The 16,912-nt window shown below is 47.0% G+C and overlaps 1 protein-coding gene across 5 annotated transcripts in view; it reads right to left on the bottom strand.

Moving 5' to 3' along the window:
* Positions 1-16,912, bottom strand: part of PDE5A (phosphodiesterase 5A) — a 708,225-nt gene that overhangs the window by 97,581 nt on the left and 593,732 nt on the right. For all 5 annotated transcript variants that reach the window (XM_085634223.1, XM_085634230.1, XM_085634240.1 and 2 more), the window contains exon 12: positions 15,614-15,760. In XM_085634223.1, coding sequence (XP_085490349.1) covers positions 15,614-15,760 — 147 coding nt within the window. The remainder of the gene's footprint in view (positions 1-15,613; positions 15,761-16,912) is intronic.

The raw sequence follows: 16,912 nt of genomic DNA, 5'->3' as shown, positions 1-16,912 counted from the left end.
GAAGAGGTGTGGAGGGAGTAGGAGTGTCAATGAATTTAAGGGCATAGAGTGCGTGGAGTATAGTGTTGTAGAATTGAGTGGAGTAGAGTGTCAGAGTAGAGTAGAGTGTTGTGGAGTGGAATAGAGTGTAATGGAGTGGCATGGAAGGTGTAGTGTAGAGTGGAGTAAAGTGTTGTAGAGTGGTGTAGAGCATAGAAGGTTGTCATAGAGTGGAGTGGCAGAGTGGAGTAGTGGAGTAGAATGGAATAGAGTGGAGTGATGTGGATTAGTGTAGTGTATCGTAGAATGAAGTGGCATAGAATGTCATAGTGGAGTGAAGTGAAGTAAAGTGAAGTAGAGTGGAGTAGTGTGTCATAAAATTAACTGGAATAAAGTAGCATGGAGTGGGGTACAGGGAGTTGCGTAGAGCATCGTAGAGTGGAGTAGTGTCATAGAGTAGCATACAGTGTATTAGAGTTTTGTGTAGTGACACAGAGTGGAGTACAGTTTAATAGAGTAGAGCATCATAGAGTGAAGTATCTTGGAGTGGAGTGTCGAAGAGTGGAGTGTCAGAGTGGCCTAGAGTGAAGTGCAGTAAAGTACAGTGGTGCAGAGTAGATTGGTGTACAGTGCATAGTTTTAGAGTGCTTTGTTTTTTAGTAAAGTGGTGTAGAGTGCTCTGGTGTAGAGTGCAGTGACATACAGATGAGTGGCATAGAGTGCAGTAGCGTAGAGTAGAGTGGTACAGAATAGAGTGGAGTGGCGCGGTGTAGATTGCGGCAGTGTAGAGGGCAATTGTACAGAGTGGAATGACATAGAGTGGAGTGGCGCAGAGTACAGTGGAGTGGGGTAGAGTGCAGTGGCATAGACTAGATTGTTTCAGAGTAGAGTGCAGTGGTGTAGAGTGGAGTGGTGCAGGGTAGAATGGAGTGGTACAGGGGGGAATGCAGAGGTGTAGAGTGGCGTAAAGTGCAGTGGCATAGAATGCAGTAATGTAGAGTAAATTGTTTCAGAGTAGAGTGGTGTACAGAGGAGTGGTACAGGGTAGAGTGCAGTGGCATAGAGTAGTGGTGTAATTAGCACTGGAGTCGAGTGAATTGGCATAGAGTGCAGTGGCAGAGAGTGCAGTGTTGCACTGTAGAGTGCAGTGGAGTAGAGTGGAGTGGTGTAGAGTGTAGTGGCCTATACTGAAGTGGTGTAGAGTGCAATGGTACATAGTAGAGTGGGGTACAGTGCATTGACATAAAGTAGAGTCATGAAGAGTAGAGTATAGAGGCATAAAATTTAGTGACAGAGTCAGCTGCGGCCGCTGCAGGTATAAGCGGTGGGACGGTGGGGCCGGGTGGAGGGTTTCGAGAGACGACCACGAGGGAAAATTAATTAATTATTTAATTTGCCTCGTGGTCGTCTTTTGAAATCCCCCTCCACCCAGTCCCACTGCACAACACCGCTCTTACCTGCAGCGGCCGCGGCTGCACAGAGAAGAGTGGCGTAGAGTGCATTCGTATAGAGTGCAGTGGCATAGAGTAGAGTGGTGCAGAGTAAAGTGGTGTAGAGAGCAGTGGCTTAGAGTACAGTGGTGCAGAATACAATAGAGTGGCATAGAGTTTAGCGATGTAGAGTACAATGGTGTAGAGCGGCACAGAGTGCAGTTGCATAGAGTAGAGTGTTGCAGAGAAGAGTATAGTGGCATGCAGTGGTACACAGTAGATTGGCGTAGAGTGCAGTAGCGTAGACTGTATTTGTTTTAAGTAAAGTGGTGAAGAGTGCTTTGGAGTAGAGTGCAGTGGCATAGACTAGAGCTGCGTAGACTGCAGTGGTGTAGCGTAGAATGGTGCAGAGTAGAGTGGAGTGACGCAGGGTACATTGCAGTGGTGTACGGTGGCGTAGAGTGGAATGACACAGATTGGAATAGAGTGGTGTAGAGTGCAGTGGAGTCAAGTAGATTGGTTCAGATTAGAGTGAAGTGGCATAGAGAGGAGTGGCATAGAGTAGAGTGTCATAGAGTAGAGTGTCATAGAGTGCCGTGCCATAGAGTGCACTGGTGAAGAGTAGATTAGAGTGCCTTAGAGTAAACTGGTGTAGTGTGCGGTGGTGTTGAGTAGAGTGGTGTAGAGTTTAGTAACAGAGTGTGCAGAGTGAGTGGTAAAGAGCAGTGCCATAGAATTCAGTAGCAGAGTGTGCAGTGTTGCAGAGTAGATTGTTGTAGAGTGCAGTTTTATATAGAAAAGAGGTGTAGGGTGCATTGACGTAGAGTGCAGTGGTCTAGAGTGTTGCAGAGTATAGTGAAAGAATAGATTGGTCTAGAGTGCGGTGGTATAGAGTGCAGTGGTTAGAGAAGAGTGCAGTGGCATAGCATAGATTGGTGCAGAGTAGAGTGAAGCAGAATAGAGTGGTGCGGCATAGATTGCAGTGCACAGAGTGGAGTGGAGTGGTGCAGAGTGCAGTGGAGTAGAGTAGATTGTTTCAGAGTACAGGGAAGTGGGGCAGAGCTGAGTGGTGCACGACAAAGTGGAGTAATGCAAGGTACAGTGCAGTTGTGGAAAGTAAAGTGGTGTAGAGTGATGTGGTGCAAAGTGGATTAGAGTGGCATTTAGTGCATTGGTATAGAGTGCACTAACGTAGGGTGGAGTGGTACAAAGTAGAGTGCATTGGCGTAAAGTGCAATGGCATAGAGGGCAGTGTTGCAAAGTAGGGTGGCATAGAGTGCAGTGGCGTAGAGTGGAGTGGTGCCAAGTAGAGTAGAGAGGCGTAGAGTGAAGTGGCGTAGAGTGGAGTGGTGCAGAGTAGAGGGCAATAACAGTTTGGAGTGGCATAGTGTGGAGTGGTGCAGAGTTGAGTGCAGTGGTGTGGACTGGGGCAGAGTAGAGTGGAGTGGGGTAAAGTGGAGTATGAATGGTATTGTAGTGCACTGCCATTACAAACAACACATCTTCAATTAAAATGACCATTACGTTTGCGTAGACATACAGTTTTTCTGATACAAGTTTACAGATCACAAACAATAAGGTGTGAAAATGGCATCACCTAGTGTGTTGATTTGTTCTGATTATATTAAAATATTTGTTTCCATCACGCTTCAGAATTACTTTAAAATGTGCTTCATTTGTGGTCTGCTAATCTGACATTTCTACACAGTTCATTTACAGACATTTAAATGTTATTGTGTGCTAGAAAAAAAAACATTGTACAGCCTTCCTCTCGCACACCCGTTGAAGCCAGTATGATTGTTATATGAAACCTCTCACTTTGAAGTCAGAGAAAGGAAAGGAAACACCAAGCTCCCTCAGAAGACAGCTTGTCATTTGACCTCTGTCTTTGAATGCACAGCAAATGTGACAAGATAAGAACAAGATTGAAAGGCCTGTTTACAGAAAACAGGCACTCAGAAGAATAGGGTAAATTAGGTATGGGCCACGGAAGGGACAAACTCAAGCTGGACAGCCTAAAACAAAAAAGCCAGCAAATAGAAAGCAAGCAAATGTGAGTTACAAACCACAAATGTGACAAGATAAGAACAAAATTAAAAGGCATGTTTACAGAAATCAGGCACTCAGAAGGATACAGTAAATAAGGTATGGGCCACTGAAGGGACATACTCAAGCTGGAAAGCCTAAAACAAAAAAGCCAGCAAATAGAAAGCAAGCAAATGTGAGTTACAAACCACAAAGCCAACGGGCGGAATGCATTTCCAGAGAATCTTTCTGAATGTCCCTAAAATGTTGTTAGCAAACTAGACTGCTGTGCATCTAGAACTAAAGAGGTCCCATAGTCACCATTTGTGAAAACTAAACTCCCAGGCCCTTCCCTTTACTTTGAAGAAAGCTGCACAAACCCAGACTGAGCGGGTCAAGTCTGTCCGGACCTTCAACTCATGCCACCTACACACTGGAGGTGAGTCCTTCACACTGTGGGAATAACTGAGGCATTCTACGTGGGTGAAATGTTTTGAAATGACCAGCATTTTGAGTGAGCTAACCCCAATGATGCTACGCCATGAGAGTATTACGAAAAAACCCTGAAACCTGAACAATAACTTAAAATGCCTCCCTCAAAACAACTGTTGAAGTTACTGACTGCTAACCGTACAGCACTGGTAAGTTTGCAGGTGAAGAGTTGTCGGAAGTGCTCAAAAGCCAAGACCGTACCTCACATTTATTCCTCATGGTTTCGTCTTGGTGTCAGGGTACATTAGAAGTTAAATCTTTGAACTGAATAGTAGTGCAGTATTTATTTGTCTTAAAATGTCGAGGCGCATTTGGATTTGATTTAACCGGAAGTACATGGTTTAAGGAAGGGCAGCTTAACATTTCTAAAACCAGATTTCACAATTGATATAAAGGAATTTACCAATATTGTTCTGTAGACACACTGTTATTTCCTTTGCTTTGAAGTTGGCCCCATGTCTTCTGATGTGATTTTCTGTGACGCCATCATTGCGTTTGGGGTCATTTTTCACGATGTTTTATGGTACTTCGTACTTTACAAATCTTAACAAATCCTACATCTTTTTGGCCGGGGAATGTTGGCAAATTGGTGAATGCCACATAAATTCGAGAGGTTCAAGCATGATCCAAGCTCACCATATGTCCATGATAATTTCCACATAGAAGAGTGTAAACGCAGCAGCTCTTTAAGTGCCAGCCAAACAGCCAAAGACATACCTCTGTCTAAGGTCACGTGCACAGTTCAGTCTGTTTGGGGTTTATTACTGCAATTTCGCTAACTTGCTTAAAAGAGTAACAGGGCTTAATGGGACTAATATTGCACAGTACATTTCAGCAATCTCCGTGGGACCGGTAGACATGTTCTCCTTTTCGGGTGGCTGGATTATGTAAATTAGGTTACAAATTAGCATCTAGCACAATCCTTCAAATTCAGAGCGGATATTGATTTCCCAGGGTGACCCCGGTATATATTCTATTAGATTTCATTTTAACTAAAATTTGAGGACACTTTTCATGGGCAATTCATTTGGTCACATGGATCTTAAAACATGTGACACACTAATAAATTGTCAGCATTAAAAATTACTGAAATAGACATTCCAGATTTTTGGTAAAAGGTTGCACATTTTGAAATTCCTTTTATTTACTGTCAGACAGACATAACATCTCTCCCTTGGAAAAAGTTCAAGCGAAAAAGTCGTGGCACCAGCTCGATAGTTTCCCACAGACTTTAATAGCATTTAGTTTCATAACTGAATGTTATATACAGTAGCATTTATTACACAATACAGCTTAGACCCAGACCTGTACAGAAAAGACGCTGCTTCTGAAAGGACAGTGCGTAAGAGCGAATACTGATTCGTAATGCACATTATGAATCCAACCATTTTGAGTTGCAATACAAAGAGGGCACCTAAGTAGCGTCCCCTTCTCCCACAATTCGCAATGAAATACTTAGGACCTGATGTACCTAAAATTCAGTTTGTGACTTCCTAATTACAATTTTGTGCAATTCGCAATTAGGAAATCGCAAACGCCCATGTACAAATGTGTCTTAGACACATTTTGCGATTGCCAGTAGGTCGCAAATAGACCTACCTTATCAATGTTCATGAGGTAGGTCTAGCTCTGTGACCCATTGAGAATGGCCTGCACTCACAGGGATGGTGGCCTGCTGGGGACAGCAGACCACCATGTCTGAGACTGCTTTTTCAATAAAGCAATTTTTTTTTGTAATGCAACTCGTTTTCCTTAAAGCAAAACGGGATGCATTAAAAAATAAAAATGAAAAGCTACCTTTTCATTTTTTTAGAGTAGGCAGTGGTCCGTGGGACCTCTGGCTGCTCTTAAAAAATGTTGGCGCCCACATTCACTAAGATGAAGGGGTCCATTAGGACCCCTCTTTGTGAATAGGTAACCACCAACTTGAAGTTGGTGGTAACTCAGAATGTTTTGCGACCACATTCCCAATCGCAAAACATTCCTACAAACCAGTGTGACTCGCTATTAGGAAGGGACGCCCTTAACACGCCCCTTCCTAATAGCAACTCTTAAACTCTATTTGATGAGTCGGTAATAGGTTACTGACTCGCAAAATAGGGTTGGTACATGCCAAAAAGTATTTTACTGCTCGTAAAAGGCACGATGGACCGTTCACAAGCGATAAAATGCTTCGTACATCTGGCACTAAATCTCTTCAAGCGTTTTTGCGGTCACAAAGCATAGAATGGCCTGGCGGTAAACATTGGCAAAGTGTAAGCTTTCAAAATATGACCTCTTATACACTCTGCTTGTGCAAGCAGCAGACACTGGCAGGTGCAGGCGGTGGTCCCGTGCACAATAGGGTGACCAACCGTCTGTAAATTTTACCGACCGTCCGTTATTTTTGTGGCATGTCCATTGTCCGTCATCATTCCTTTTACGGACACCTTTTGTGCGTAATTTTCACGATTGCAGCAAGCTGAGCTGTTCCCCTGCAACAAGTGCCAGGAGTTTAAACGTTCTCTCAATCGGGGCCACCTCGCACGTCTCTAGAGCAGAGGTCTTCAATCTGTGGGGCGCGACACCCAGGGGGGCCATGGAGTCCTTGGAAGGGGGTCGCACATTTCCCAGCCCCACTTGTCCCTGCAATCCAAAACGTTTACTTTCCTTTTGGAAAAAGACATCGGCCCAGGGAGGGCTAAAGAGGTGTTGAAGAAACAGTTATGTAAAAAAATAATTGCATTACACACGCTCTTGTATTACTAAAATCTACATTTTGGAGGCACCATTTTATCGTAAAACTATTTGCACGTTTTGTAGCATTCTATCTTACACTGTATATAATGCAAGTATAAAATAATGACTTACATATTCACAGTGCTTTTTGTCACAGGGTGTGACATTGTAGCAGTAAACACAAATCACTATTCTCCACTGCACCAATCAAGATTTAATTCTGTGGCTCTCTGGTTACACACAGAACTCGGCAGTGCATTAACTAATAGAGGTTTCATAATGTACTACAGTGCATTTCCCACTGAGTAACAACTATTAAAATTAATTTTTCATTTACTTATGCTGCCTATTATTTTATATGTAGATACCGGATTGTGAAAGGCAAAAAAAAGTACAGAATATTTTTGGGCTTTTTTATGAGAGGCTTGCATCGCCAGAGCATCACTTTTTTGGTGCTCCAGTGGCGCAAACGTCTCAACCATACATATGAGGTGGTGTAAAGCCACCCTGCATGTCTTTGCATGTCCGCACAGATATGGAGTAAGACATAGCAGTGCAAGTCACTGCGTTGCCTCACTCTGCATCATGGCAGTGGCGTGGTGAAAATTGAGGGGGCCCCCCGGCAAGGTACGTGGAGGGGCCCCCTCCGGACTCTATCAGGAGTTCTCTGGCCAAGGTGCCGTGCTAAGTGGTCCCCCTGGAGATTGGGGGTCCCCTGCACAGCGAAGGCTGCATGGGCCTGTGTTACGCCCCTGAGTCAAGGAGGTATTCCATGGGCTTTGCGTGGGGTTCCCATGCAACACCCATGGATTTTGATGCTGCACCATATTTACAAGATCACGTAAACCTGGGGCAGCTCCACAAACAGACACCCCCCAGTGGAGGCTTAACGAGGAGAAATGTTTTCATTTCTGCTTGTTTTTCCTCTTTCCGTGTGTGCAGCAATCTGCAGCTCACATAGAAAGAGGAAAACACCTCTTGGGATTGTTTTTGTGAATGAAGGTGTCCCTTCCTGTACAAAAACAATCCTGCCTATGTTGGTGCTAGGCAACAATTTGTGTGCCAACGCAAGGGAAACGGACAGGAATTTCATAAATATGGTGCGTTCCTGCCCTTTCACATAGGCATACAGCAGTGCAGCAAGACGACTTGCGGCGCTGCCCTACGCCAATTCCTCATAAATGCGGCCCTTTGTTTTTAGCTGCACCTTCGACTACACCCCCACGCTCACTGTCCTTTGGTTTGCCAAACACTGTTTAATGTTATTTCCCCACTGTATAAATGATTTGATGTGGGAATTGGGGGCGTTTATGGTAGTCGATAGTGGTCGATGATGAGGAGTACAAGGTTCTAGAACTTTTTGACAGAAGGGGGACCTCACGCCTAAAAAAGTTTGACAAGGGGGTCTGGGCATCAAAAAAGTTGAAGACCTCTGCTCTAGAGGCTGCAGCAGCCCCTCCCCGACCTCACACAGGCTGTGTACAGGCCCATTGTCATTCTGGCTGCTGCTGATGATCACATAAAGAATGACAATGGGGCGTCTGCTTTTAACCCCTGTGCGGGCGATTTAAATAGTGGGCGGGATTCGGATGCGCCCACCGTGATGGATGCGCACCGAAGGGGTTAACATATGTGCACGCAAGTGAGTGTCTTGGAGGCGAGTGACTCACTGGGAGCCAGTAGATTGCAGTTCCTGATTACAGAGGATCTTTCCCCAAACAGAGTACTGTGGGGAACTAGCGACCTTGTGTAATTTGCCTGTTGTTCTCTGAGAGCCCAGCGTAACAGTATCCTAAAAATTACTATACCACCCACATCTGAGCAAAGAAAATCTTGTTTCCCACTGCTGACAAAATACTTCTACTGCATGTTACTATTGGACCCGTTTATGTTTTTTTTAACCATAACTGTTTAGGTCGTATTTATTTTTTACTAAAATATTAAACATTACTTCCGAACCGAGTTCCCAGCATCATGCAGTTTTGTACAACTAGACTACTGCAATGCAATATGTGAGAACATTTACATCTCTCTGCAGAGAAATTAGATCCTCAAACCCTGCAACCAAGTGTTAATTCTAGGGCTTCCTCGAAACCTTTGCTAGACACCGATCGGAGAAATACTGCGTTTTCAAAATTCTCAATTTGGTCTGAACAATACTCTCTGCACATGACCACCAACATACAAGAAAGAACAAAGAAAACTGTTCCTACTGGAAGATAAATTCTCAGCTGGTGATCTTAAAGTTTATAAGGTGTTTTTCTTTTACATCTGGCATTAGCCAAAACTTTAAGATTTTACTAAACATCTGTGTATAATATATTTTACTCATAGGGGCATTCAGTCAGCCCTCTTCCCTCACAGCCGTTTGTTGTAACATTCACATTTTGTTTCTTTCACCTACTATCACATATACCATGGGGCATTATGTCAGCACACTTCAGCCACTGGCTGATTTCATTATGAGTGACTGCATTCTACTGTTTCACACGGAGCACTTCCACATACAAAGAAATCTCCTTCTGTGCCATGAACTACTATGCCAATGCATGCTTTTAGACACCTAAAAAGTTTTTGCTTTCAGCCACTATTTTTTATTATATATTTTCAAGGGCCCACCAACTTTACCAACAATATAGCTTTACAGAAATCACGACAAAATAACATTTGCATTGACAAAGTCAAAAGGCTAGCCGCAAGCGCATTATTTTTTTCCTCTTTACCCAACAAATAACTTGCAGCTAAAGGGATGCGCAAAATGTTTCAAATTATGTTTTTATTGTTCTCTACCCAAAATGGTGATTGCAAAGTTAAAAACGAAGATTGGTGGTTAGTAATTGTGATTGGCTCCTGAGGCGAAAAGCCGTGAGCAGGGGACAAATTGATTTTTAAACACTGTGTGTGATACCTTGTTTTTAAACCTGCACCTGGGCTTCCACAAACAGCGCTCCTCGCTGCAACGACCCCCTCATTCCGACGCCATTCACGAGGGCGAGGCGAGACACGCCCCCTCGGCTGGCCACGCCCCCCCGCCAGGAAAACAGACAAATAGAGCGCGCCAAACGCCCTGCGCCGCACTTGTGATTGGCTCCTGAGGCGAAAAGCCGGGAGCAGGGGACAAATTGATTTTTAAACACTGTGTGTGATACCTTGTTTTTAAACCTGCACCTGGGCTTCCACAAACAGCGCTCCTCGCTGCAACGACCCCCTCATTCCGACGCCATTCACGAGGGCGAGGCGAGACACGCCCCCTCGGCTGGCCACGCCCCCCCGCCAGGAAAACAGACAAATAGAGCGCGCCAAACGCCCTGCGCCGCACTTGTGATTGGCTCCTGAGGCGAAAAGCCGGGAGCAGGGGACAAATTGATTTTTAAACACTGTGTGTGATACCTTGTTTTTAAACCTGCACCTGCGCTTCCACAAACAGCGCTCCTCGCTGCAACGACCCCCTCATTCCGACGCCATTCACGAGGGCGAGGCGAGACACGCCCCCTCGGCTGGCCACACCCCCTCCAAACCTCCCGGTCAGCGGCATAAAGCATGTGTCTTGGTCGGACGCGCAGCGGACGAGCGCAGCGGGCGCGACGGTGGCGCGCCGAAGGCGCGCCTAAGGCAAGCCCGTCTGCGCCCGTCCGCGGCCGGCCGGGGCTAGGGGCACGACTCCATGCCAAAACTACATCCTTTTCGTCCAAGGATCTAATTGCTCTCCGAGGCCATTGGCCACTCCCGGATCCCATCCGCAGACGGATCTCCTCTCTCGGCCTGGCCTCCTCTCCCCCCACAGCCCCTAATCCCCCATTACATGCTCCCCTGTCACCCTGCCCCCTTCCCCCTGACCTCCTCCCCCGCTCGCCAGCACTGTCCGTCATTTTACTCAACACCAGGTCAGCGGTCAAGCACCACCATGAGCTGTTCGTCTTACTCGACTCCGAGAAACCTGACCTACTGCTCTTGACCGAAACTTGGTATTGCAACACTTCCCTCCCCGTTCTCCTGGCCACCCTACCACCCTCCTATGTGGCCCTGCGAGCCGACCGGCCGGCAGGCAAGGCAGGCGGTGGTGTCGCCCTGATTGCTCGGTCCGAGTTGAATTTCCAATCACTTCCCTCCCCTCCCATTCCCCCTGCTGACTTCCTGGTAGTCCGCTCTCTTTCATTTTCTCCCCCCATTACCTGCCTATTAATGTACCGGCCTCCCCAGCCCTCGCCCGCTTTCTTGCCGGCCTTTCAAGACCTGTTGGCCAACTTGGTGGTCAACTACGCTTCGGTCTTGGTGCTAGGGGACTTCAATTACTGGCCCTCTGACCCACACGAGTGCTCAGCCTCAAAAGAGTTTACAGCCTACCTCTCATCCCTTAATTTCGTGTCGCACATATCCGTTTCCACCCACTCCCATGGGCACACTCTGGACCAGGTCTGGTCCCTCAACCTCCCCGTGGCCTCGGCCACCGTCTCGCCGTGCCCTTGGTCCGACCATGCCCTCATTTCCTTCTCTATTCCCCGTAACGCGACGCCTAAAACTCCGCATGCCAAAAACATCTGGGCGCGGAACTGGAATAGACTGGATTACCCCTCTTTGACCTCCATGCTTCGCGACTCTACCCCTACTCTTGTTGGCTTACCATCTTCCTCTCAAGCCAAGGCCATCAACACCTGGCTGGCTGAAGGCTGCGATTCTGTGGCGCCCCTACGCCGCATCTCCATCCGCCGACCAAAGGACTGCAATAGATGGTTCAATGACCACCTAAAAGATTTCAAATTGAGCGCTCGACGGGCAGAGAGGCAATGGAGGAAAAACTACAATCCCTTATTAAAAACCCACTTCATTTCAGCACTGGACAAGTACAAAACAGCAATCCTGGCAGCTAAGACCGCCTACTTTTCGTCAAAAATTACCTCTGCCGAAAATAAACCCAGGGAAATCTTCAGGATAGTGAATGACCTGGCATTCTCAGATCGAACCTCGCCCAATATCCCTCCCTCCCAACCACTCTGCGATCAGCTTAATACTTATTTTTTAGACAAAATAGCAACTATCAAACTCAATATCCCTCCACCTTCTTCTGCCTTCGTCGATCCCTCCCCCCCTCCCCTCCCCTGCCTGTTTACCTCCATCCCCCTCCTTACTCAGGATTCTTTTATGGAGATACTCCCTAAAGTGAAGTCGGGGTCTCCCGCGGACGTCTGCCCAGCACGTGTCCTGCAGCAAATCTACTCTAGCTGCCCTGACCCCCCCATTGCCTTCCTCAACAGCTCCCTGGCACAGGGCATAGTGCCCACTGCGCTCAAGGCAGCTACCATAGTGCCCATCCTAAAAAAACCTGGCGCTGACTCCTCTATCTCGGCCAACTATCGCCCCATCTCCCTGCTACCCTTTTTGGGCAAGGTGATGGAACGCCATGTTACCGCGGTGCTTTGCGCCCATGTTGAGGCAAATGGGGGACTGGCATCCCGCCAAGCCGGGTTCCGTCCCAGGCATTCGACCGAGTCAGTTGTGGTCTCAGTTTTGGACAAACTCAGAAAAGGTATGGATGGAAACAAACACCAGGCACTGGTCCTCCTTGATCTCTCCGCCGCCTTTGACACGGTGGACCACACCATCTTACTTACCCGTGTCAAGGCGGCCGGCATCGGGGGATCAGCCTTGATCTGGCTCTCCTCCTTTCTGAGGGAACGCACTCAGGCGGTCCGGCTAGGCGACCTCACGGCCACTCCCCTCCCTGTCACCTGTGGTGTCCCCCAGGGATCCTCTCTCTCCCCCTTACTTTTCAACCTTTATATCTTTCCTCTCATCTTTGCACTACAGCAGCTGGAGGTCACCGTCTATAATTACGCGGATGACCTCCAGCTCATCTTTGATCTGTCCCTATCTCCTCTCTCGGTCTCTAATTTCCAGTCAACTATGACTTTCATCAGGGACTGGATGAACCACAACCACCTTAAGCTGAACCCGGATAAAACCGAGCTGGTTCTCACTGGTGGTTCGTCCAGTCCCTGGAACTCTCTCTTCTGGCCCCCCTCCCTTGGCACTGCACCGACCCCCTCCACTACGGTCAAAACACTTGGTGTCAAAATAAATAGCCAACTCACCCTCCATTCACAAATCAGCTCTGTGGTGTCCTCCTGCTTCCTCTCTCTTCGCACTATTCGCACTGTCTCCCGCTTCTTTTCCCCCCAGGCACTTAAAACCATTATGGCCGCACTCGTGATATCGAAACTGGACTACGCAAACGCTCTTTACCACGGTATCCCCGCATACAGTTTGCGTAGACTCCAGACTGTCCAGAACCAAGCAGCCCGGCTGGTGTACGGTCTTCCTCGGTATCACCACTCCACCCCTCTTCTTAGGGAGCTTCACTGGCTCCCTATAAAGGAACGGGCCCTATTTAAGATCGGCTGCATGGTCTTCCAGGCCCGCCAGGGCACTGCCCCCGCCTTCATCTCCTCACTTATCCAGTCTTATGTACCTTTAAGAGAACTCCGGTCTTCCTCCAAGTCCCTCCTTCAGATCCCTCGTTTCTCTCGCAAAAAGTGGGGCGGGGCCAATTTCTCCACCCTGGCTCCAACCTTTTGGAACTCGCTCCCTGATCACCTCCGCTCTGCCACTCAGTATCTCCCCTTTCGCAGAGATCTGAAAACGTTCCTCTTCAGTCAGGCTTTCCTCACTTAAACTCCCTCAAAATTCCCTTCCCCTCTCCCTGGTCTTTCCCCCTCAGTTGCCAATCCCCCTAGCGCCAAGAAACCGCAAGGTGTACGCTGCGCTCTAGAAGTATTTTAAATTAGAAATTAATTGTACAGGGGACGCCTATCTTCTGTGTGAGATTTTAAAACATGACGACGTATATTGTTGCAAAGGCCCTTTGCAAAGGTTGACTGCCCACCTTTCGTGTGCATATTGCTATATCTGGGTGTTATATGGGTACCAATCAGGTTTAACCTATGCCCAGAAAGTGTTAAAAAGTGTAAAAATGAGAAAATAATGTAGTTGTACTATCACTAAATTTGCAGCTGCCTAATTTCCCTTTTCTTGCTAAATAATTTAGTCAACCCTGCTGCCGTCGCAGGCACCGGGCAATCCCTCGGTGCGCCGCACCAGTGGGGGCCGTTTTTTGGCCCCTGGGGGGCGTTATTGTTAGAGGGTCGGTTTCGCAGAAAAATCGCCCCTGTAACAAAATCGGCCGAAAACCGGCCCTGGCAAAGAGCTCGGCCGCACCCCCAACCGGGAAGGGGGGGGGGGGCGGGGTATGGGGCCGGACGAGCACTTTGTCAGGGACGGTTTTGGTTCCCAGTCCGGCCCTGCCTGCAGCATAATTTGGCCCTTCCCTGCTGCATAATTCCAGTGGCCCTGCATATAGTACCCACCAGCAGGGCCGGACTGGCCGTAGCGGGCACCGGGCAATCCCCCAGTGCACCGCACGGGTGGGGGCCGGTGTTTGGCCCTTGGGGCCGTTTTTGTTACAGGGCCGTTTTCGGCCCTATAACAACATCGGCCGAAAACCGGCCCTGGCAAAGAGCTCGGCGGCACCCCCAAGCTCCAGGGGGCCGGCCGAGTACTTTGCCAGGGCCGGTTTTGGTTCCCAGTCCGGCCCTGCCCACCAGTATGGAAGACATGTGACTCCTACACTTTGCAGCCCTCACTGCCTTAAGTAACATTTCCTACACATTGATTTACACACTTATACGAGTCATTTTCTCTGACAATATGTGTTTGAGCTAAAGTGCTCAACACCCTACATTGGGCTGACTAGCACTATAAAAGAAATGAAATAAACATGAGAGAGTGTTTATATAGAGATGACTGGCACCATTGGACGTTGATAGTGAGGGAATCTGTGCAGAGGGTGGGTCGGAGCTATTATTTTTGCAGCCAGGCTGTGTACCAGGCCCTGAGGTAAATGCACTTCAAGAGCTGAATGTAGGATGGGCTAGTAGGAAGGCATAACTTATGAACAGAAAGATTTAATTTTATTATAACCTATGTTTCTGTACAGTTTTCATTTCACCATTTCCCGTTAATGAAGAACATAGAGCACAATTAGAAATGTCTAACGTAGCAAAACTATTGCGCAACCTCCTCTGATGTATCTGTAAAACGTACCTTTTGTCCTGAATTTTGTCCCTTTGTCCTGAATTTTTACACTCACCGTCCTGAATTTGCACCCATGGCAGTTGGTCACCCTAGTGCACAACTGTACGCACGAGCCAATGTCTCATTTATAATATGCCATTGAGGCATTGTCACACCTCGTTGCAATACAGAGATATTGCAAATGCACATGTTAATGGTGAGATGAAGGCCTGCTAATCCATGAAGGCTTCCCTGCCAGCATTTGCTATTTTTACGAGGGATTCATAATATGACTATTCCTGCTTCATCACAATCACTAGGCACGGTGATCTAACTTGGGCAAAAAGACCCTTTGCATTGCAAAGCAAAGGCTTTGAGGATCCCTCATAAATCAAAGGGACAGTTAGCTGGTCGCTGCTCAGTTCAGAGAATGAGCTGCGATGATCCTTTGATAGTGCGATCACTAATTGTTACTTTAAAAAAATCTTTTTATAGAGAACTAAAAATAAGGTAAGGAAAAAGGCTGCCACTTGCAATGTCATGGTGTAAGGACTCATCTTGTGGTACGTTCATGCAATTATAAAAGAAGACGCCTAGCCATAACGCATACGATTAATTCAATAAAGTGATCAAATACATTTGCATAGCTCTCCCTAGATTCACAAAGTCATATACTTTTACTACGTCTTGAAAGTGAAAGTGAACATTGTACTTTCCAAAGTCAATCAAAAATAGATTTTTCATTTTTTCAAACCTAGCCATGTTTGAAGAACTAGGCACAGCCGTCTTAATTAATAGAATGATTCCATATGTTACTGTATAATCTCAAGAGGAACAGTAAATGCACAGTTAGAGGCTTCAAAAAGTCTATTTACAGACACCAGCAGCCCCCAGGGTCATACCTCGTATTTCATTTGGAAGTTCTGCACAAGGTTGAGGTCGGTGAACATCCGGCTCGTGGCCAGCGTAGTTTCCGTATCTGAGAGCTCGAAGTCGCTGAAGTAGAAGTCGGTCAGTTTCAGGGACTGCGCGGATGGCACTATGGCGGCCTGGGAGGATCAAAAAATCAAAAAACAGTAAACTGTGTCAGAAGCCTCTCCAATACTACATATGATGATACGACAGAATCTGTCAAATTTTCCAATCACTTCTCCCATTGAATTTATATTCTTGGATGCTACAATACATATACACACTGATATTAATTATTATTGACTACTGATCAGGGCGATAACGGAGATTGACACCTTCAATTAGAGGAGGATTTGACACTGTTAACTACTCATCCCCCAATTATGTGCACAAGTCAAAGGTGCGGGTGGATAATGAGAGGAAAGAAAGCTGTTAACAGCAGGCAGCATGGGGCAATACGGATAACACCCATTCACCGAACATCATCCAACAAAGGTAAACAACAGGACACGTTTCCCTGTCTGCTCTATTACAAGTTTCACACTCACTAAGTTTGAAGGCAGGAAGACAACAGTGGTTGACATCAGCATTCAAAGCATTCCGATTGCCCAATTGTACCAGCCCACATAGAGCTAATGGGTGATGAGTTCTGCCTACTCTAAGCTAATTTGAACCATTTACTTTGATTGGTCCCACAAGCTCCTCAAACATATTTTGAAAAAATAAGATTGTATCACTACCATAGAATTCCTCAGACTTGACCACTGGCTCATAGTGGATGGGTTTTGGAGTCACAACTTGTCATCTTTCAGGGACTACAAAGATTTCCAGATTAAACCAGGAGCCCAGTGGCATAACAAAACTAGAGGGACCCCCCCTTGCAAAGTACAAGGAGGGCTCCCCCCGTGCTCCAGTCCCAATCAAAAGCTTTTAGGCCAGGGGCCCGCTGCCCGTGCACAGTCCCGTTGGGGCCCTCTGGAGCTCATGTCCCACCGCACCGTGGGGGCTGCAGGGAGGCTATTGGCAGACCACTGCAGGAGCCCAACCCGCTCCATGTACATGAACTGGGGTGAGGAGTGAGCACGATGATGGAGCATTCCACCGAGGTTGGTGAGGGTACAGCATCCCTTTAAATTAAAATAGTAGTTGTCCACATAGCAATGATCGTTAGTTAAAATTTCCATGAAATAATGGTTAACTAGCTAAAACTCAATAGCATTACTCCACACCTACTATTCCCGTTTTGTTTCTAACAAGAGGAGTGCCAGGGTTACCAAAAAGCAAGTCTG

This window comes from Triturus cristatus, chromosome 2_1 (genome assembly GCF_964204655.1).
Source record: "Triturus cristatus chromosome 2_1, aTriCri1.1, whole genome shotgun sequence".
Taxonomy (NCBI): domain Eukaryota; kingdom Metazoa; phylum Chordata; class Amphibia; order Caudata; family Salamandridae; genus Triturus; species Triturus cristatus.
The sequence above is the reverse complement of the archived record's forward strand: the minus strand, read 5'-3'. Positions and strand labels throughout refer to the sequence as shown.